This window comes from Aptenodytes forsteri, unplaced genomic scaffold (genome assembly GCF_000699145.1).
Source record: "Aptenodytes forsteri isolate BGI_AS27 unplaced genomic scaffold, ASM69914v1 Scaffold95, whole genome shotgun sequence".
NCBI classification, from domain to species: Eukaryota; Metazoa; Chordata; class Aves; order Sphenisciformes; family Spheniscidae; genus Aptenodytes; species Aptenodytes forsteri.
Window position 1 is genome coordinate 1,380,237 of NW_008794624.1, and position 21,236 is coordinate 1,401,472.

The window sequence follows — 21,236 nt, forward strand, 5'->3', positions numbered from 1 at the left end:
TTAGAAGTATCGCCCTATTTTGTCTCTTGGCTGTACCCACTTTATATATATATATGTACACGTTCCCTGGAGCACAGATTAGAATATGCATATTTCTTGCTACTTTTGTGCTGTATTCTGCTATACAGTTTTAAGTGAACCTGAAGGAGCAAGCGTTTGAATTCTGGTTCTCATCAATAGACTTGAAGTGCAGTTTTGCAGTTATTCAGTCATGCAAATTATTTAGGCTTACTGCTACTGGAGCACTTGCCGTGATCTCTCCACCTTCAAATTAACTTGCAGCAAGCAATCTTTACTCAGGAGTCTCAAAAGAGAATAAAACTCCATAAATAACGTGGTACTTGGACTGGGATAAAAGCTTTTGTGAAAATATTGGCATGTAGTGGAGGCTTAAATTCAAATAAAATGTAGACCTTTTAGGTCCTCTCCAGTGATGTGTTATCTTCCAATTATGGTGCTGCCAAAAAAAAAAAATTTGGTTTGTGCAACTGAATTACGATTTGTGCTTTCATGAAGAAGCAGCTATGAATGATAGTTATCTAACTTCTCTACCCAGAAATTCTGCATGAGTCACAGGATAAAGATTTCATTTGTTTTTAATTCTGCTTTCTGGCTGAATTAATGCCTTGAGGTAGCTGGAATCTTGCTTGTCACTGAAATTCCAGAATTACACTAGATGCTTCAGCACTTAATCCCTTGGCAGATACAGTGTTCTGCCTTGAATAATGTAGCATGGTAAAATTGTCAAAGGAACGTTCTTGTAATGTTTTTACTTTATAGTGCAAAAAGTAGGCAAGTTCTAAGTGTGCCTAGTCTACAGAAGAGTCCAAAAAAATTTTTCAAAAAGTTTGATATTTGAAGTGGCTTGATGAACTTGTTTCAAAAATAATGGAATTTTTTTTTGTAAGAGTGCTTTTATGGGAGTAGTTATCTTGATCTCACTTGCAGATTATTAGTCCTTCACTGGTAGCATCTACATAGTGGTTTAATAAATGCATTCTACACTTGCAAATTAATTTAGATTAAACATCAGTGTGTAGTCAAGTTGTCACTAGAGATACACAGATGACTGAAGCTTCCAAATGTGTCATCAGATGCTCTGTACGTTTTCTTCCAGTAGTGTTTCAATAAATTGAAGCATGTTATCTTGAACTTGAAGCAGCAGCAGTACATAGAACGCATGCTATGAAGGTTTTTTTTTTCCTTTTGAGTCACTTTGTGTAATCTGTGCTCTTTAAGGGGAAAAAAATACACTTAGTAAATTTAACACACTTCAGTATTCTGTCTGCAATCATGCTGCCTGGAAAAATTGAATAACTTGTTAAGTTCATTAATAAAACACTTGTTGCATGTTACCTTCTATCTGCAAGGTACGAGGGCTAAATGAAATCTTGCTACCTAAGGCAGATGAAGTAGTATTGCAACTTTTTCCTTCATAACTTGTCTTCTTAGGCATTTATAGTACTGAATTAAAACCAACAAAACTGTAGTTGCCTGTGGCATGTGTTCAGCCTTTGTACTGACATCTTTTTTTTTTGTTCTCTTTTCCTTTCTCTCGCTTCAGATGTTCATCAAGTACATAAAGGTTAGCAACCTCTTCTTTTGGAATGATGAATGCATGGGGCTTGGGGTGTTCTCGACTGTGCCTCAGCACTTTAATGCATGGCAGGAACAAATCTTTCAGTCTTTTCTGTTATGGGAAATTTACAAATCCCTTGAGTAAACAAAACTTGCAATTTCAAGATTGGATGTATATGTTAAATGAACTCTTGACTCTGTGGGTCTTTGGAGTTTTATTATAAGTACTTTTTATTCTTTAGGTGGAGTTGATATCGCACTTTGGATCGGAACATTTTTGTCCTTTAAGTCTTATAAGGTAATATCGTAAGTGTTTTGCTCTGTCTTTCTACCTCCTTGCAGTGAGGACTAGTGTGATTTGATAATAGTTGGGCAACAAATTCTAGTTTTCAGTTTATTTAAGTTATTTGGAAATACTGTGAATTGAAGTAGTTGCCTAACTTACCTGCTGTGTAGCATGCTTCACATCTGTTTAAAGAAGCTTTGAATCTTTTGATTTGATTCTCCGGTATGTAATTGGTGTGGTTTAACCCCAGCTGGCAACTAAGCACCACAGAGCTGCTCGCTCACTCCCTCCCGGTGGGATGGGGGAGAGAATCAGAAGAGTAAAAGTGAGAAAACTCATGGGTTACGATAAAGACAGTTTAATAGGTAAAGCAAAAGCCACGCATGCAAGCAAAGCAAAACAAGGAATTCAGTCACTGCTTCCCATCGGCAGGCAGGTGTTCAGCCATCTCCAGGAAAGCAGGGCTCCATCATGCGTAACGGTTACTTGGGGAGGCAAACACCATCACTCCGAACGTGTCCCCCCCCCTTCCTTCTTCCCCCAGCTTTATATGCTGAGCATGATGTCATATGGTATGGAATATCCCTTTGGTCAGTTGGGGTCAGCTGTCCCAGCCGTGCCCCCTCCCACCTTCTTGTGCACCCCCAGCCTCCTCGTTGGTGGGGTGGTGTGAGAAGTAGAAAAGGCCTTGACTCTGTGTAAGCACTGCTCAGCAATAATGAAAACATCCCTGTATTATCAACACTGTTTCCAGCACAAATCCAAAACGTAGCCCCATACTAGCTACTATAAAGAAAATTAACTCTATCCCAGCCAAAACCAGCACAGTAAGGAATGGTTTATATTTGCAGGGGGGTTGTTAGGAAACAGGAGCATGAGCAGCCTTACAGGAGGACATGAGCATTTCAAGGCTGACCAAGCAAAACAAGGAACAAATGGTAAACTAAAAAGAGCAGGTGTGGTGAGTGCTTTTGGGAAGCTGCTGTGTTGCGTGGCACCCCAGGTACATACAGTTAGTAATGCTTGGAATATCTAAATCAGAACAACTGTGTTTGGAGAATAATCAGCCTCTACTGCTCCTAAAAAACCAATTTCAATTCTCCTGTCAAAGCTATGTCAGGATTTGAACCTGGGAACTCTAGTGTTATAGGCCAAACCGTATTTTCAGTTGACAAGACTGCTTTAAATTGTACTGATTTGACTTTATTTTGGCAGAGCGGGTCAAAGAGAATATAGTATGCAAAGTGAGGTAGTCATGAATAGATACTCCTAAAGTTAGTCAAAGGTGAAGCTGAAGAGGAGGCATTAAGAGCTCATGGGGAGCTTAAGACAAGGAAGTCTAAGTATGAGTTCAGGTTAAAAAGGAAGAAAAGTCTCTTTGGAATTACTAGAATTAAAAACAGGATCTTGTTTTGGTGCAGCACTTGAAAGCATGTAATGGACTTTGTGGGTAGAAGTTTGAGGGGAAAAAAAGCATACCTGCTGCTTGATCTTGGTTAACTGAAGGCAACTATTGCTTATCTAATTTATTTGCTACATATTATCTAATGTTAATGTTGCTTATCTAATTATCAATTATGTCAAGTAGTTACATGACTAATAGGCTAATATTAGGTTTTTATTTAAAAACTTCGTTCATAGGGTATTTGGTACTAGCATGGTTGAAGAGTATGAAGAAATAGCTGATTCTCAGTATCAGTCTGAAAGACAAGAACTCTTTGATGAAGACTATGGTAAGCAAATAATTTCTGCATTTTTAGCCATTCAGACATGTCTTGTGCTAGTCTGGTGGCTCGTCGTTTCCTGCATATGATAAATGATTTGACTGCTAAATTTACTCTTAGTCTTGTTGACAGTATTTCAGCATTTCTGGGCTTTTCCAACAATACTTTTAAGTTTTAAACAATGTGTTGTAACTATTTGGAGGGTTACTTTTAAAATGCATATAATAAGTCTCTATTTCACTTGGCAGGCTAGGCAATAACATCTTCATGTGCTGACAATAGTAAAGGATAACTAAAATAATCAAAGCAGCTCACACGAAACAGCTTTGTTCTTAGTGTCCATAGCCCATTTCCTGAGATAGTTTGTATGATCAATGCTGCAAGCAATTGTGAAGGTGCTTATTTTGGCTTGCAGACTTTGTGTTTAAATAAAATATGAAAATGCCTACCTCCAGCCCTCACAAGGAGGAGGGGGGAAAAAACCCTATACGAAGCTCAATTAGCTGTTTGCTGCATCTATGTCATGAATCCTGGGGAAACTGAAGCTTGAACCCTGAATCTCTTTGGGTTTCTCATTGCTTGGAGCTTGGTATTTCAGTATGTAATGTCTGACCTTTAACTTTATTTCTGTAGTTTTATTTTCACACTGTCAAACTGATGTAGTTGAATGACGTGTTAAGTCTTGAGGTTTATTTTCTTTGCCTGTGAGACATTCAATTTTGATAGTCATAAGTCGTCTTTTTTATACATAGATTATCTATTGGATTACAATACAGGGGAAGAAAAATCTTCAAAAAATCTCCTTGGTTCTGCTACAAGTGAGTATGGTGTATTAGAAAAATTATTGCTGTGCTGAAACAAAATGAGCTAACTGAAAGCAGAATGACATTTTGTCATGCAACAGCTATGACTTTCATGTTTTTTGGCTGAAACAATTTATTGTGATTACTGTTTATTCCTATGCAATTAAATAGGAACAATTCAAAGTTGGGGTATCATTCTTAAAGTGTTCTAAAAAGAGAACTTTCCAGTTCTAAGGATCTCTAATTTTTGGAAACTTTGCTTTCTGTACTTAAGGATCCTGAGCACTTATAGTATGAATGTTACATAGGGCTGTAAATAACTAGTGCTAAAGTGCTGTAGAACCTTAATTATTCAGAACTTGGAAATCTCTGCTTAATTAAGGTGCCTTATGTATAGGAGGCAATATAAAGATTTACTTTGTACAGCTTGAAAGGAAGGGATGGAGAACACTTTCTGAGAAGGCTTTATGTAAGTATGGTAGCTTCTATGTTCATAAGGGCTGTATATTTTTTTGAGAGAACTAATGGTTGACTGTCTCTTGTCACTTTTCCGTTGGAAAACCTCCAGATGTGGGGTTTGTTTGGCTAAGAATACTTGAATATTCAGTTTTAATGGTATTCTTAACTGCTGAATTATTTAGGATAGTATCAGCTGCCACACAACTTCTTCTAAAGAGCTCTTACTCTATACCACTCTTCCTTCTGTCCCAATTAGCGAAGATTTGTTACTGTAGTGTAGATTTGCACTCAAAATGAATGCTGTTTGGGCTCAGGCTTTCCTTTCATCCCATAGTGGATCAGAGCTGCAGAGTTCTTTGCTACTATTTCCTAGAACATAGTTGTCACTTCAGAGCCAAAAGGTCATGGCTAGGAATATTGCACAGCTCAGTGCAGTTTTCAAAGGGGAAATAGGTAGTGGAAAAGGTAGTTTATTTCTAAACGTTAGCCTCTCACAGATGAGAGAAGGCAGTACATTATTCCCTGACACTGCTTATCTTTTATCTGTGACTTTCAAAGTTTCTATCTTCAAGCTGTGTTGATGAGGTGTATTCACATGTTCTGTCTGCAAGTGCAGTATTGCAAGGTGTTTTTGTTTGCTGCCTGAAAAATGCAGTGACTTTTCTATTGGGGTTTTTTTTAGAGTACTAAAGCGAAGGTTAAAAGATTTGAAACGCCTATTACTGATAGTGCTTTAGAGAGACAGCTGAGCACTGAAACACTGCAGTGATCACTTAGTTCTGGCTGGTGGATCTTGTTATTGAGACCTTTCATCTCTAGCAGGGTAGTCAGTTTTCCTTTTTTGGAAGGAATACTGAGATTTTGGGTGTCTTTTTTGTGGTGGGTTTTTATGTGCATATTTGGACAAATGTGATGGACTTCATTTTGCATCGTTTGTCTTAAATAGACTGGTACGCGGTGAGGAAGAGGGTCCTCTGAGGAGGAGATGGTGGGCTTCTCAGACATTTGATCTTGTAAGAAGTATTTTGCAGTCTTCTGTTACCCTCTGTTAGTGAGGGTAGCTCACTGTTCTTCCTCCTGCCATTCTCCTAGACTGGCAGGCTTTTATACCAACTCTTAATTCTCCCTCTTTTTCTGTTTCTCCATCAATAATAAGAAACCATTCATAGTTCAAGTTTAACATCTCTTGTTTATCATGACTTTTCAAAGAATACAGCCCCAGATAAATAATGTAATTCAGGAATGTGGTTTCTGATGTGTTTTGAAGGAAAGGCAGAATCAAGGTTCTGAACAGAGCTTCCTGGAGTCTAAGAAATTTGTCATTGCTACTAAAATGCCTCTCTAACTTTATGCACTTATCCATGTGGCATACAGTACAGATGTATGTTGGTGGGTGGAGGAGAAATGGGCAAAATGGGGCCAACTTTTGCATGTTTACTATAAGGTGCTCTTTCCCTGCTCCTCATCTTCTAAATAAGCTTGGCAATGATGTTTGTTTTCAATATCAAGACCAAAGAGTTAGCTGTATCTAATATATGTGCTGATATAGAGCAAACTCTCTTTGCATTTACTTCTGTGATTTTTTTGGGGAAAAAACTGTTCTACTTAACAGATCCTTAAAAAAAAATATATATCTAAGCCAGATCTGTGGATATTTGTTATGGTTTTCTTCCAGTTGCCTTCACTGATCTAGATTGCATTCAAGTAACAGATTGTAAAGTGTAGATTTTCTTCTTCAAACCTTAAAATATTTAGAATTGTTATGTTACAGCAGTATCAGAGCTGAAAGTAAGATTTGGGATTAAGGAGGGAGGTATGATGCAAAATGACAGTCTAGCTTAATTTGAATGAATCTGTAGTTTTCCATGTCTGTCCTGCTGTGGACATCCTGTGTTCAAAGGTAGAATTCTGTCTTGCTCATTGAGCAAATGACATTTCTTGACTTACTTCTCTAGTGCTGTTATGACAAATGATCCAACCTGTCTTTATTAGAGCTCCTCCGTTGGAGTGTTCAACCTCTAAATTTCTGGCTTGGGACCTCCCTCAGTGGTTCACACGCTCAGATTGTCAGAAAATTCCATGCTTAAATATTCTTCTGTTTGTCTTACTGTTCCTTGGTTTCAGTGGACTAATGATCAGTGAGTTCTTCTCACTGGTGTTAGAAGGTCTAGCTGATAAAGGTTAGGTACGGGTTCTCAAATACAGGTTTCTAGCTTATAAACTTACCCTTTAAAAGCAACAGATGCATCCAGCGTAATGGAATGACCGGATTTTTTTATGTCCTTACACTGTGATTTCTTTCAAGTGAGTGTTACAAAATAGCAGATCACTCACTGGTGCTAATCTCTGGGCCCTCTGAATATGTCCTCTTTGATTAGTTGTTTTCTCTTTTAGATGCTATCCTAAGTATGGTGAATATTGCTGCTAATATGCTCGGAGCCAAAACTGAAGAGTCGTCTGAAGCTGAAGGTATTTTTTTTTAAGATGAAAAGCATTCTGGAAAGTTTTAATTTCTTTTTGTTATTTTGTTGAATTTTTTGTGAGGAGTTGGATGATCTATGTTTAAATTACTTTTTTTCACCTTTTGTGGCATATCTGATTAGTGCCATAGAATTCTTATCCTACTGACTGTGAAAAGTGGAACAAAGATGCTGAATTTGCTGAGGAAGGGAACTGATGCAAAGATAACATATGTTTGTTCAGCTATATTTGGAGATCTTTACTCTCTGTATTACCCAGCTTCAGTTGCTAAGTCTAACTTGCTGCTTCTTCCTGGAAATATTTTGAGACTGTCCATAACATCGTATACGTAAACTGTCAGTAGCACTTCCATTCAAATAACTTTGAATGACATCTGCAGTTAATTTGGTAGCACAGTTAATAATCTAAAAAAAAAGACAACCCCAAACCCCAAAATTAATTGAAAACAAACATGGTTCTTGAATTTTTATGGTCACCTTTTCCTCCTTCCTGCAACAGGGAACAACAGTGTGTCTGAAAATGTCACTGCCACCCCTGCAACTTCAACAGCTGCACCAAGACTGCCTGAACCAACTCCTGTTCCTTCACCAGAGTAAGTGATTGGTGTTGGGGTTTTTTTTCAGTGTGTTCCTAGCAGAGGCTAACATGCACCAGTCTGGAATCTTTGGTAGTAGAATGCTCAGATATGGCACACTGCCTTAAACAAGTAAAAAGGCAAGTATTTGGTGAAATCTGTAGTATGGTAATGTACTAACCAGGGAAATTTATTGCTTTAGTTACTGTTTATAGCTATTTCTGTTATGATATGTTTTGTTTTAACATTTAACTAAATGTCAAAATGCATCACTAACTTTCTCAGTTGTTTGTATTACTTTGTTTAGAAGAAGTAGGAGGAGTGTTTTGCTCTTGGCTACTGCAGATTTCTTGGGTGGAAACTGACTTAATATTCTTCCAGGCTTTGCAGGTTGTCTCCTGCAAGGGAGACTAATTAGGAATGTAATGTGATATTGCTGAAATTATTGCTGATAATTGTGGTATAATGTAATATTGCTGAAACAGTTAAATTGTATTGACAAAAATTCTGGTTTAAGAGCTTTATTTTTTTTGCTAGGCTTTACTTGATGAAAATATGTATGCAAAGATATGGAATTAGGCTGGGAGGAGGAGTTGTATATAGATATTCTACGGGTTTTTTTTTCAGTTATTACAATTGTTTAGAATTGATTTGGCTACTTAGAGCTGAGACTCTAGCTTTTAAAGGTTAAGACATCACTTGTGCTGTATTTAGTGGTTTTATGGTTTCCTAGTGCTCTGATTGTTGAGAGACTGAGGAAGGTCAGTGGGAAGGTGGCGATTCTTGCATTTGCATTTGAAGACTGCAGCAGAAGAGTAAGATGCTTGCTATGTAATAACAGTGATATTTGAACTGGTGACTTTTTTCAGGGGCAATATCTGATTGAGAAGGCTTGCTGTTTCAGAAGCAAGGGTTGAAATAACTTGTTTGCAAATCAGGGTTGAAAAACACCAGAGAAAATATTAACTTACAGAATTTCTGACTGTATCCAAACTGGCCTTTGGTCACTGCAATAAGCTTTGCTAATTTTCTAAAAGATCCTGCTTTTGCAGTCTTCCAGAGCAGGCATGTAAAACTGTTGAAGTAACATCCCATCTTTAACTCTTCCATTGTAGACTCGTTACTACAGATATTCCACAGATAGACAAAGAGCAATTAATTGTGGATTTGACAAAAGAAAGTCCTATTGTTCAGCTAGTACAAGAGTATGAAGAAGATACAAGCCAGTCAACGGTAACCTTGTTGCCCAGTGATGATCAGGAAGAAGAAGCATCGGCATGGTTTGAACTTGAGACAGAAAAGTACTGCTATGACATGGCAACAGCATGTTGTATTTCCACCTTTTCAGAGTATCTGTTTAAATGGTGTTCAGTTGCAGTAGCCATGCATCGGCAGCGTAGTAAAACTGAAGGTAAACAAGGGCGAGATTATTCTGCTGATGTTCAGCAGCCACAGGCGGTTCTGACTGAATCTATGCATATGTCAATAGATGAGCCTCTGCCTGAGCAATTAGACAACAAAGTTGAGAGACCATCTGGATCTACTGTTGCAGTTGACTTCAGCAGTGTGGTCCGTGAGGAGATCAGTAATGAGACAACAGATTCAATTGAACTGGAACCAAGCCATCCTCAAACTGTCTCTCAATCCCTCCTTTTAGAAGTTACTTCTGAAGTTAAGCCATTGCCAACAACCGACATGGCGTTGGAGCCTGCAAAAGAAGATGCAGGCCAGGTAGCACCAAGGGTGAGTCCCCAGGTGGATATAGCTGAGATCAGTGCAGAAACAGAAAAGGCCGAGAGCTCTGTTGCAGAAGAAAACCCTGTAGCTTCTGAGACCAGTGCAGCCACTGAGGTAAAGGAGATGAGCACAAGAGAGCCTATTGCTCCTCCGGTGATTTCAAAGCCTACAGAGACTGTTCTGCAACCTGAATATACGGTGGGCATGTTACCCAGTGACGCTGGGGAAGGAAAGGAAGGCACTCCAGAAGCGCAGAAACCTGTTTTGCCTCCTGTTGAGTCTTCTGTATCTCCTGAAACAAAGGAGGATGATCAGGCAACTGAAGAAGCTTTAATGGCGATTCCGGTCTCTGGGGGACAGCAGAGAACAGCTACAGACTTCTATGCTGAATTGCAGAATTCAACAGATCTAGGCTATGCTAATGGAAATCTTGTTCATGGATCTAATCAAAAGGAGTCTGTCTTCATGCGCCTTAATAATCGCATAAAAGCCCTAGAAGTAAACATGTCTCTCAGCAGCCGTTACTTAGAAGAACTTAGTCAGAGGTAAGTCTGAGGAAGACCGGTAAGAATCTACCATATGTAAACATGATTTTAGCCAACTATACAAAGCAACATACACATACATAAAGTAGTACAGAGAAAGTGGAGTATAACATAAATCACAGCATAAAGCTTTATGGAAAACTGAGATAAGTACCTAATCCTAGGTAGCTACTGGAGACCTAGATGTCTGCGGGTTGCAGGGGTTCCCTTTCTATATTTCAGATACAATCACATTTATTTTGTTTTGAGGAATATTGCTGTGGGCTTTTTAAAAGGATAAAGTGTTGCCAGGATGTAAGCGCTAATGCTGTCCATAATCCTTTCAACAAAAGGGCACATCTTCCTGTTGCTGTTAAACTGAATGACACAGACCTACAATGCCTTCTCCACTGAATTGATTGTTTCCACTTAAACTACCGTGTTATCTGTAATAACTCTTTTTGAAGAAGGGAGCATGGAGAGGGAACCATAGAACTTTCTGTGAGGGATGTATGTGTATTAGTGTTTATCTGTGGTGCTCCTTAGCCATAGGAGAATCGGGAAATGTACCCATTTCAGAATTGGTTCCAAGGAAGGGCCTCTTTGTTATGTTTACTGTTGTGCTGTCTGTCTTGGCAGTCAGTGTTTGCAGAGCATTCTCCATAGTGAATGCCAGTAAATTGGCGCTAAGCTCTAAGGCGTTGAACTAGATTTTACTTTAACCTTGGAAAAAAACACAAAAAAACCTAGAAAGAGACACATCTCTGTTTTATGTGTGAAACTTAAAAGGAAATACCACATGATGTTTAAATAAAACTTCTTTGGGCAAAGAGAAGTTTTCTGCTGGCATAGTCTTTTCTGAAGACAAGTCTAGTGCCGAGGAGTTTTATGAACTAGCATTTCAGAACTTTACACTCTTTGTTTTAGGTACCGAAAGCAAATGGAAGAAATGCAGAAGGCTTTCAATAAAACAATAATAAAACTTCAGAACACCTCAAGAATAGCAGAAGAGCAGGTATGGTTTGTTGGAGTACTTAAGTGTTTTCCTAATTAGGAAAGTTCACCTTTAAGAAAGAGTTGCAAGGACGTGCAGAAATTCTCTTTCAATTGATTTAGCTGCATACCTGCCTTTTAAAAGCAACCATTCCATGCTTCCCAATTTCTTTCTCTATAATAAAATTTTTAGGTATGTTCCCAGGCATTTTAGAATAAAGCCATTTCCACCAGCTCTGTTTCCTGATTTTTTTTTTGTATTTGAAGAAAAAATCAGTTGTCAGCTGGTAATGGCTAAAACTCTTAAATGTCTTTGTCAATGAAAAAGTCATCCAGGTCATTTCCAACCCTTGTTTCTTGGTTGTAGCTGCACTCAAAACCTTTTTTTTTTTAAACTTGGTTTGGTTTTCATCTCTGATTTAAAGTATAGATAGACAGTTGCCCTGATGCTGCTGAAGAGACCTATCCTTTAGAAAGGGAGAGAGGGGTACAGTAATGGCTTATGCCAAATTTACATTTGAAAGTGTAGTGCATGTAACAAAAGCTTTAGTTCATTCTTTAAAATGTGATTTAAGGAAGTAGAAGCTGAAGGAGCTTTTCCCTGCTCTGCTGTCCTAGCTTTCCTGAGCAGCTGTGAAATACAGCGCTAACTGCAGTGCTGAATAATTGCTGAAGTGACTGTGTGTGTGGCATAGCAGACTTAATCCCAAACTGTCTGAAAATTTCTGAAGTGCAGTCTCAGGCCTGTATTTTGCTCATCCATCAACAGGGAAGAAAATCGCAGCTTCCCTGAGATCATATGCATGCTCTTTTCTGGTTGTGGTTTTTTTTTTTTAATAATATCAAATGTTGGTCATTCTGAGGTGCTCCTCCTGGTTAACCTCCCCAATATTCTGCTCACCTTTCTTAATTTCTCATAGGATTAAGAATCTTGTTAGGGCTCTTTCTGGGAAGGAGATGATAGCTACAAAGGACTTGTTCCTAGGTGGCTTGGGCTCCTGTCATTAAGTGGCTGGCTACCTGATCCCAGAACAGAAGCTATGCATCAGCCCTTAGACTTTAGCTCTGCCTGGTCATCTGCATGTGTATTTTGTAACATGATAGTACTCAACTTCCTGATAGTCATTGCATGGAGCTGGCTACTTAATCTACCTTTATTAAAGATAGCAGAAGTCACTGTAATGAAATACACTTGGCATAATGTTACAAAATGTTACTTGATAAGTAAAAATGTTGATGTTTTTAAGTGTGTATATGACTAACGCTGCTTAAGCAGCTTCAAATGTTATATGAAAGTTGTGTGGAAAACAATGCTGAATAGGTCATGTGGCTACAGAATGCCTGGCTGTGTCAGAACTCTAACTCGGTACATGTGAGAGTATATGATAGTGGGAACCTGACAGCTAAATAGCATGGCCATGACTCTCTTTAATACAGGATCAGCGGCAAACAGAAGCAATCCAGCTGTTACAAGCACAGCTCACCAACATGACGCAGCTAGTTTCTAATCTGTCAACAACTGTGGCGGAATTAAAACGTGAGGTAATTATAGTTCAGCAATATGGCATGAGAATTCAAAGGAAACAGATGCATAAACATCTCAATTTGAAGAGGCCTGGAGTCTTTAAATGAAGCGCTTCATTTGAGAAGTTGTCTGTAGTGTTGCTTTCAGCCTACTTTAGCAGCTGGCCAAGGGAAGGGAGGAAAGTTTGAGTAGCTTGAGCTGTCTTGTGCACAGCAAGATTGGTATAATTTCTACTACAGCCCTACTAAGCCCCATGATTGTAATCTGAGCTAACAATAAAGATAAAACTTAGAGTAACTTAGTATCTCAGCCTTTCTGTAGTGCATTGGAATTGATGTTGTTCTGTGAAATTATTCTTAATGAAATCAGAAGACTAACCACTGAGTTTGAAATGGCAATAATGGGATTTGTTGCACATATAGAATGTTTGACGTGTCAGAGGGAATAGTAAAGTTCATGCTTCAAGAACTTTTCTGGCACTTGCTGTGTTACATAACCAGTTGTATTGCATGCCTTTGTTACACAACTTTAGTAAAATGGGACGCTTTGCAGTGTCCAGCACTTACATTGTCCACTTAAATATTAACAGACTCTTGCCATAGGAAGTTTAGTGTGCAAGAGCGTACTGGCCACTGTTAGAACTGGGCTGTAATAACAGACGAGTATGTGGAGGGTTGCACTCTTAGCTACTGAATGGGAGGCTCATATGGCCAAGGCAGCCTTCTCCTTTCCCCTCTGGCTATTGTGATCTTTTGAGATTAGGGAAATCTTGGCAACAGTATTAGGAACATATTCTCTAAAATGCTTATGTTCTCCAGCCTGGGATTTCAAGCACAAAAAAAAGGTCATGTTTATGGTACTGCGTGTTGCCAAAGACATCTCTCAAGCTGTTTTCTAATGCTTAGTGAGACTCCTTCTTTGATGCCTGGCTGGCTAAGCTCCTGTTCATGAGTGCTGTGGTTTTAACCAGGGTTTGACAGTGGTGATCACCAGGGTATGTTAGATGAGTATCCTGGAATTTGAACACATGGCTCTCCCTGAACTCAACTCCGGTCACCTGAGTCTGAGTCAGAGACGTTTGCTTGTTACAAAATGGGAGGTCATGTTCCTTGTCTTTTCTAAAGTTTTTGTGTGACTTCCAAGATCTCTTAGTGTGTTTAAGATAGATTTTTATAGGAAGACAACTGTGTGATTCATTTTTTTTAAACGTTCTCTGCAAAATACCTTTGGATTTCAGCTTCCATATAATTCTAGTAAGCTTCATCTGTCAATCTTCAGAAATGCACATACTTCTGCTAGGTTGTGAAATGGAAGAGTAGTCAGAAAGATGGAACCCATTGAATCAAGTGAATATAATGGTATTTATTCTGTGAAGTACTGCAATGTCAGCTGATGAAAGGCATCACACACAGTTGATAGTATTACATCCATATCAACTGTAAAACAGAGAAGTTACCTTCTTACATACTTTCCATAAGAAAAGGTACTTACTTTCAGATAGGTTTGAATGCTTTTTGCAAGGGGCAGCTGCTTTTTTAAGTTATAGTAGTACCGTAGTCAGTGAAATCTTGTCCTGGGTTACCAGCTAGTAGTTTTCAGCCTTCACTCCTTGAATGCTGTGTAGCCAATAGACTACATCAAACTTCTGAAAAAAATACTCAAATTTGAACAAGTGTTTAGTGAAATTGAAGGAAAGTGACTTGAATATGTCAATTGTTGTCTTTTAAAGATTTTTAATGTTTAAAACATGAGAATAATAGTATAGTTAAATTATTCTTTATCTTTAACAACTATATCAAATTCTTCCAGGTTTCTGATCGGCAGACTTACCTTGTGATTTCTCTGGTTCTGTGTGTCATTCTGGGCTTGGTGCTTTGTGTGCAGCGGTGCAGAAGCACTTCTCAGTTCTGTGAAGATTACCTCTCAAAAATTCCCAAAAGTAATCACTACCCTAGCCCCAAAAGGTAACGTATTTCTATGTGAAACTTCATTGTTTTTGCAGCTTTTATTGATATTTCCTAAATCCGCTGGAACTGGCACATCTGCTTTAATTCTGAGTCTTCTTTCTGCAAACTCAAAATTGATAGCGAAGAGCCATTACTGCTCTGTAGAAACGCTCTCCTAGGAGCGTTTTGGGGCTAGTACACTTAACATGCCTTGATGGCTTGTTGCAAATATAGTACTGTGTCTGTTTGCCAGGCTTTCTTGGGCACCTCAACAAATAATTCTGTCCTTCTGCCAAAGATGTTTCTTAATGAAAAATGCATATGACAAAGTCCTGAGAAAAATGCGTTTAAAAAAGCTTTGTGGATTTTGTTTCCTAGATGTTTTTCCTCCTATGATGATATGAATTTGAAAAGAAGAACTTCTCTTCCACTGGTCAGATCACAGTCTTTTCAGCTGGCTGGTAAAGAAGGTATTATTCACATATCGTACATCTGGCCTCTAGTGTTACTCTGTTAGTGCTGTACAATGTGTGTGTTACTGCAAGTGTATGAAAATGGAATGGCAGGTTAATGTCAAAGTACACTGGATTATAGTCGTTCATGTATACATTCTGTAGGACAAGGGGGTTCATGAACAAGTTACCAGACACTCATGGAACTGTGCTAAATTATGCTAAAACATTAAATGTAGTCTTTGCTGTTGTTTATACTCTACAGATGTTTTCTTGGGGTTAGTAGCAATCCATGCAGGCATTCAGGTCTACAAAGCTATGAAGCTTGCAGAAAGTGGCATTTTTTAAATTTTTTTTTTAATGCCAGACATAGGAAGTCTGAATGCCCTACTTCTCAGAAGTCCTGATAGCCTGTCTTTGAAACTTGGCGGATATTTAGGATCCAAACTTACCAACTGTAGTAAGAAAATTTAGACTATTTATCTTGGCTTGGGTGTGAGGAATGATCTGGTCTTTTCAGTATTCATGTTACACTTGGGACAACTGAATTTTGATTTCTTAGGCCATCGTCATCATGCAAACCAAAAAGCATTGCAGATTATGGTAACTACCAAGCATGCAGCTGACACTGCTTTTCTGGGTGCGGCAAACTTGCTTCATGGGTTTTTGTATTGTGAATAAAACTGCATGAAAACTCATGAGTTGAATTGGGACCATGCTGCAATAGACTAGTTAAGGCATAGACTATTTTTTTTGCAAAACCATGCTTTTTCTGAATTCTCCCCTGCTTCGGCTTGGAAGGATGACTTACAAAGCACTGATGGAGGAATGCCAGACTGGTCTCATGTCAGTCTGAACTTCTCTGTCCTTGATAGGTACATATGCTTCTAGTATCTGTCCTGTCATGGGCAGGCTGCACATTAAACACTGTTATATTGGTAACAGTTTGTTGTCGTAGAAGCTAACTTCTGCTGACTATTGTTCCTTTTCCCCAAAGGATTGTCTCCATACCTCTCCTATGGCCTGATGTATCGGGAGGTCAAGTGTTTTCAAGTGTATATCACTGACAGCTGTCATGACAGCATAGGGGAATTCCTCTGTGTTGACTTCACTTTCAATGTTCATGTGTTGTACCTCCATTTACTTTTAACGGGAGCAAAAATGTGTGTGATAACAACATGACAAAATATTCCACTTATTTATTTAGAATTGCATTGCTCTAGAGCTGGCAGTGTCAGGACTGCTAAATTTATGTTCCCTCTCTTACAGTGGATCCAGAGGACCTGTACATTGTAGAACCCCTGAAGTTTTCCCCAGAGAAGAAGGTACAGTGGCTGTGGGGAGGGCAGGCTGAGCTGAGCGTGTTTCTGCCAGCAGGTGGTGCATGTCTCAGCTGCTCTCCCCTGCGCCGGTTCCTAAGCTTGGTTTTTACGCTCTGCTTGCCTTCCAGAACCTAACTGTTTCTCTCTTTACTTGTGGTTTCAGAAAAAGCGTTGTAAATACAAAAGCGAAAAAATAGAGACTATTAAGCCAACAACAGAGCCTCTGCATCCAATAGCCAACGGGGAAATTAAAGGAAGGAAGCCGTTTACGAACCAGAGGGACTTCTCTAACATTGGGGAAGTTTATCACTCTTCGTATAAGGGTCCTCCATCTGAAGGAAGCTCCGAAACGTCATCGCAGTCTGAGGAGTCCTATTTTTGTGGCATTTCAGCGTGTACGAGTCTGTGCAATGGACAGACCCAAAAGACAAAAACTGAGAAGAGGGCTATAAAACGAAGACGGTCTAAAGTTTCAGACCAAGGGAAGCTTATAAAAACTCTAATACAGACTAAGTCAGGGTCAATGCCAAGCCTGCATGACATAATCAAAGGAAACAAAGATATAACAGTGGGAACACTTGGTGTCACGGCAGTTTCTGGACACATCTAAAACTAGCTGAACTTCTCAAACAGGAGGGTGTTTGTTCGTTTGAGAACAGTCTGTGGTATTCTGTGGGAGGATAGTGGGAGATGAAGAGCTCAACTAATTGGAAAGTATTCAGAAATTTGGTTTCTGCCTTTTTAAATAGATGGGATTGTGTCAATCTTGGCTATAAGCTGCAGCTTTACGAGGCTGATAATTTCCTATGAGAACAGCTTGGGGGGAGGGAGGGCAGGGTTCATTTTATAAAGGTTTTTTTTCACAGTTCCTGGGGCAGAGATTTTTTGAAACCCAGTTTGTTGGGTGGAATAGGGATAAAAGCCTAATCCTCTTCCTTTAGCTTTGTTCCTATTTCTTGCACCTTCCCATATTTATGTGCCTTTTGTCTATTTATAATGCCACTGGAAGAGGGGAGATACAATTGTTTGTCATTTGATTTATTTTGTAATTTCTCTAGCTTTTTTTGAAGATGCAACACTACAGTGCTGTAAAGGGACATGTGTTGGCCTTCCGCTGGACTCAGTAATGTGGACTGGATACTGTAAAAATACTAATAGATGGACTTGCCTGACTAGATTCTGGTTTTGCAAACTCGGTTGAGGAAAATCTCACTAGGGATGGTAATCATGTTTATTTCCACCTTCAGTTACAAATCAGAGCTGTAGTCTGATGTACTAAATGAATGACAGTCGCTCTTCAGGATTTCCTGTGTACAGCGGGATCTGAGGCTGATGAATGCGTTTGTTACCTAAATTGCCTGCTGTAGTTCTCTGAAGGAAGTGAATGGGGAATGCTCACTGTTTCTGTACTGAGAGTTCAGGAAAAGGCTCGGCTGAAGAATGCGAGGGCGAGCTGGTGCAGCTGGGCTGTTCTCTGAGCCAGCTCTGGATGTGTTGAGTTTGCAAAGCCTTGAAGTCTGACCAGTCGGGTTGGTTCAAAGTGGGTATTTCCATAACGTTTGCTTTTGTATTGGCTAACAAATGTGCAGTGTTTGTATGGTTGGTATTTTCATATCCAAGTGTTTTTTATTTTGACTGTGACTGTATATTTGGAAACTATAGGATGTGTGATTGCTGAAATGTTGAGTGTGTATCTGAGCGAGTGGAACAAAAGGTTATTCCTTTTGGCAGGTGTTACAGGTTCACGTTGTAAAAAGTTAACTTATTGAGCACTTTTAGTGGTACCCTTTTTAACAGATCTAATGCCTTTCCTGGGTATTGTATGTAATGTGACTTATTTAAAGCCTTTGATTTTTTTGCTGCTTTCTTGTTAGTTTATGAATACTTTAAGGTGATGTACTTTTGGAGTTGATCTGCACAATTAGCCAGTCAGAGCACATGAACCAGACGTGTTGAACGTGAATTCAGAAGGGTTTCAAACCTCGATGAGGAAAATACGTACCACCTGAGTGCAGCATACAGTGTTGTGGAACAAGAGTATGTAACTACAGAGCTGTAGTGCCATTAGAAACTGTGAATTTCCAAATAAATCTGAACACTTTGTCTTTCATTTACTGGCATTTCTCCTTTGAAAATGGAACTTGTGGCTTAATTTCTTCTCTGAGAAGGACTGGTCTTTAAATTTCAGTGCAGAACTAGGACTGGGGTCCTTTGGGCCATAATAAGGGGTTCACAAACTTACTTATCAGCCTACATGTGTTTGTCTATTTAAAAAAAAAGAAGAGGGGAGAAGGGAAGCTGAAGGCTGAGTGGTGGTTTGTCTGAAAGTTCAGGAATCCTGGCCATGTGAAACTGCTAGAAAAGTTTCCAGCAGGTATCGGTTCACACCTTGACCTGGGGGATCCTTAAAAGTGGTAGCTTTCTGTGAGAATGACTGCATGAAATTACCTCTTGGTACTCAGAGCGAAGGTTTGTGAAGGATAGAAAAGGCCATTAAAAGAAAATGTGAGATAGTCATTTATCATTTCAAACCAGAGTTTTCAGCTTGAATTTTGCCCCTTACCAGTCCCTTCCTCCTAACTTACTTCTAGCAAGCATAGCACCACTGCATGCAGCCAAATGCTGAATTCACTGGCTGTCCAGTGTCTACTCTTGCCAAATGAGACCTCCCCAGCACTAATTTCTCTCGAGTGCCTCAAGACTCTCTGCTTCATCATAGGGAGCGCTATGATTTAAAAAGCAATTGAATGTGGGGTTTGCTTTGGTGGGGGGGGGGGTTTGGGGGGTGGTTTTTTGTGGTGCAGGTTTTTTTATTTACTGGCCTTCCTCTTGATACATCGCTTGTAGGAAGTGTGCTTTCCTTTACTGCCCTGGCAATCACTGAGCTGTTCTTCTCGTCAATAAGAATCAGCTGAAGCTGGACATGACTGAGTTCTTAAAACAGCCCATTGTCACTATCTGGCTATAAACCGAAGAGTGACAGACCTAGAATGTGCTGGTAGGTGTAGAACGAGGCCAAATGAGTCACGATGCAATATGCAGGCGACAAATGTGTCTCTAACAGGGAGGTTTATTTTTCCTTGGTTTTAGCTGGCCTGTAAGTGTTGCATGAAAGCAAATTTGGTTGTGAAACAAACCAAAAATGGTGGTGGCCGTACGTATTTATCAACTATACAGTGTGAGCATATATAGCTCTGGGGCAAGGAGGGGGAAGCAGCGGTTCCATGGATGGCCAGAAACTTTCTTCCTTGTCCTTTTCTGTTTTGCTGTAATGGACCACTTCTTACTTTGTCCTGCATACATTTGCTTCCTGGACTGGATTACCCCACAGCACTGGTGAGCAATCCTTGAAGATCCCTTGGAAAGTTGATGAATTAGCAGCATTTCTCTGTGTCAACAGGAGTTTGGTGAATTCAGCTGGTGTGATGGGGAGCAAAGGCAGTGCCCCCAGTGCAGACTTTTCTGGTATTTTAAGTATCTGGCTAACAGAAATTTGGGTCGTGTGGTGAAAAATGTCAGCCTAGGTTTTTTTGTGCTGGATCAGCAGAGATGGCTGTTAGCAGCAATGACTCCTGTGAATAAAGCACATCTATCATAGAGTCACTGCTGGTGCATGTCAGCCAAGGAGTGCCATTCATATTCTCATAAATACGCTGCCTAAACATTTCAACTACGCCTAGGTCTAAACTTTCCACTCAAAGCATAGGTCATGCTTCAGCCACTGAGAAAGCCAATGTCTGAAGGAACCTGCTGAGCTGATTGTGCTATTGCAAACTTCAGAGTGTTCTGGCAGTAGACTGGAGATTGAACCACAGCTTCTGCCTGCTGCTGCCTTGCTGCTGTTAATGATTTGTAACCACTTTTTTTTTTAAAAAAAAAAGGCTCTTAAAGTCAAGTTCTTACTGTTTAATATTATCCTTTCATGTGGGCTCTTGAGTCATTTTTTACTTCCAGTTTTATTAATGTCACACTGACTCTACTTTCAGAACTTCATTCTTTGGTGAAATCAAGTCTCTTAAATTGGTCATAATCTTTATATAGAGATAATCGTTTCTAATGAAGACAGCTTATAAATCTTGACAAATTCCTGTGGCGTGGATACTTAAAGGGAGGGCCTAGTCCATCTTGTGATATTGCATAATAAGGTTGGACAGTTGTTGGTGTAAAATACCAAGAAACTAGCATGTGTCTGCAGTAGTGAGGGCTGCATCCTTGCAGTCCTTGGGCACGTCTTGAGCCCAAGGTCAAAATGTATTTAAGCAACACAAATGTTTCCGTGGGAGGATGGATAGTCACAAACATACGCATTGTGTAAGTGAATTACTAGCCATGTTTGCCAAAATAAGGTATTTAGGTTATAGACATTAAGCATCAGAGTGGAAATCCAATACTTTTAAAATATGCAAACTCTACCAGCTGTGTGGTGTTGGTAAGTAGAGAACTAAAGTATAAGGTGTCTTTGTGTGCCTTCTGCTTTTGCCAACTTGCAGTGCAAGATGAAACAAGATGGAACAGCTTACCATGCTTCATTTAATTAGGTACAAACTTGTTCCACTTCATTTGGAACAATTAAAGTGTAGAGCCCTGACCACAAAGTGCGGTGGGTAGGCTATCGAGCAGCGTGTGTCTCATCTCCTGGAAACCGTGAGTGTCAAACAGCATCAGGTACTGCTGAAGAAATTACTGGGGTTTCTAACAGCTCGAGAAGAATCAGTGTTCCCGGAGCTTGTTTAGATAAAATGTGTTAGCTTAGGAAAGGATAGTGCAACTCGTGAATCTTTCTTACGTATCCCTTCTCTAATTTAAGAATAGTCATTTTAAAAGAAACTACC

At 39.4% G+C, this 21,236-nt stretch overlaps 1 protein-coding gene across 1 annotated transcript in view; it reads left to right on the plus strand.

Moving 5' to 3' along the window:
- Positions 1-18,514, plus strand: part of SUCO (SUN domain containing ossification factor) — a 55,517-nt gene extending 37,003 nt beyond the window's left edge. The window contains exons 14-26 of the mRNA XM_019470487.1: positions 1,565-1,585; positions 1,821-1,876; positions 3,506-3,597; positions 4,341-4,406; positions 7,245-7,319; positions 7,827-7,923; positions 9,021-10,187; positions 11,094-11,181; positions 12,597-12,701; positions 14,494-14,648; positions 15,009-15,100; positions 16,352-16,407; positions 16,568-18,514. Coding sequence (XP_019326032.1) covers positions 1,565-1,585; positions 1,821-1,876; positions 3,506-3,597; positions 4,341-4,406; positions 7,245-7,319; positions 7,827-7,923; positions 9,021-10,187; positions 11,094-11,181; positions 12,597-12,701; positions 14,494-14,648; positions 15,009-15,100; positions 16,352-16,407; positions 16,568-17,014 — 2,517 coding nt within the window. The 3' untranslated portion in view covers positions 17,015-18,514. The remainder of the gene's footprint in view (positions 1-1,564; positions 1,586-1,820; positions 1,877-3,505; positions 3,598-4,340; positions 4,407-7,244; positions 7,320-7,826; positions 7,924-9,020; positions 10,188-11,093; positions 11,182-12,596; positions 12,702-14,493; positions 14,649-15,008; positions 15,101-16,351; positions 16,408-16,567) is intronic.
- Positions 18,515-21,236: the final 2,722 nt, after the last annotated feature.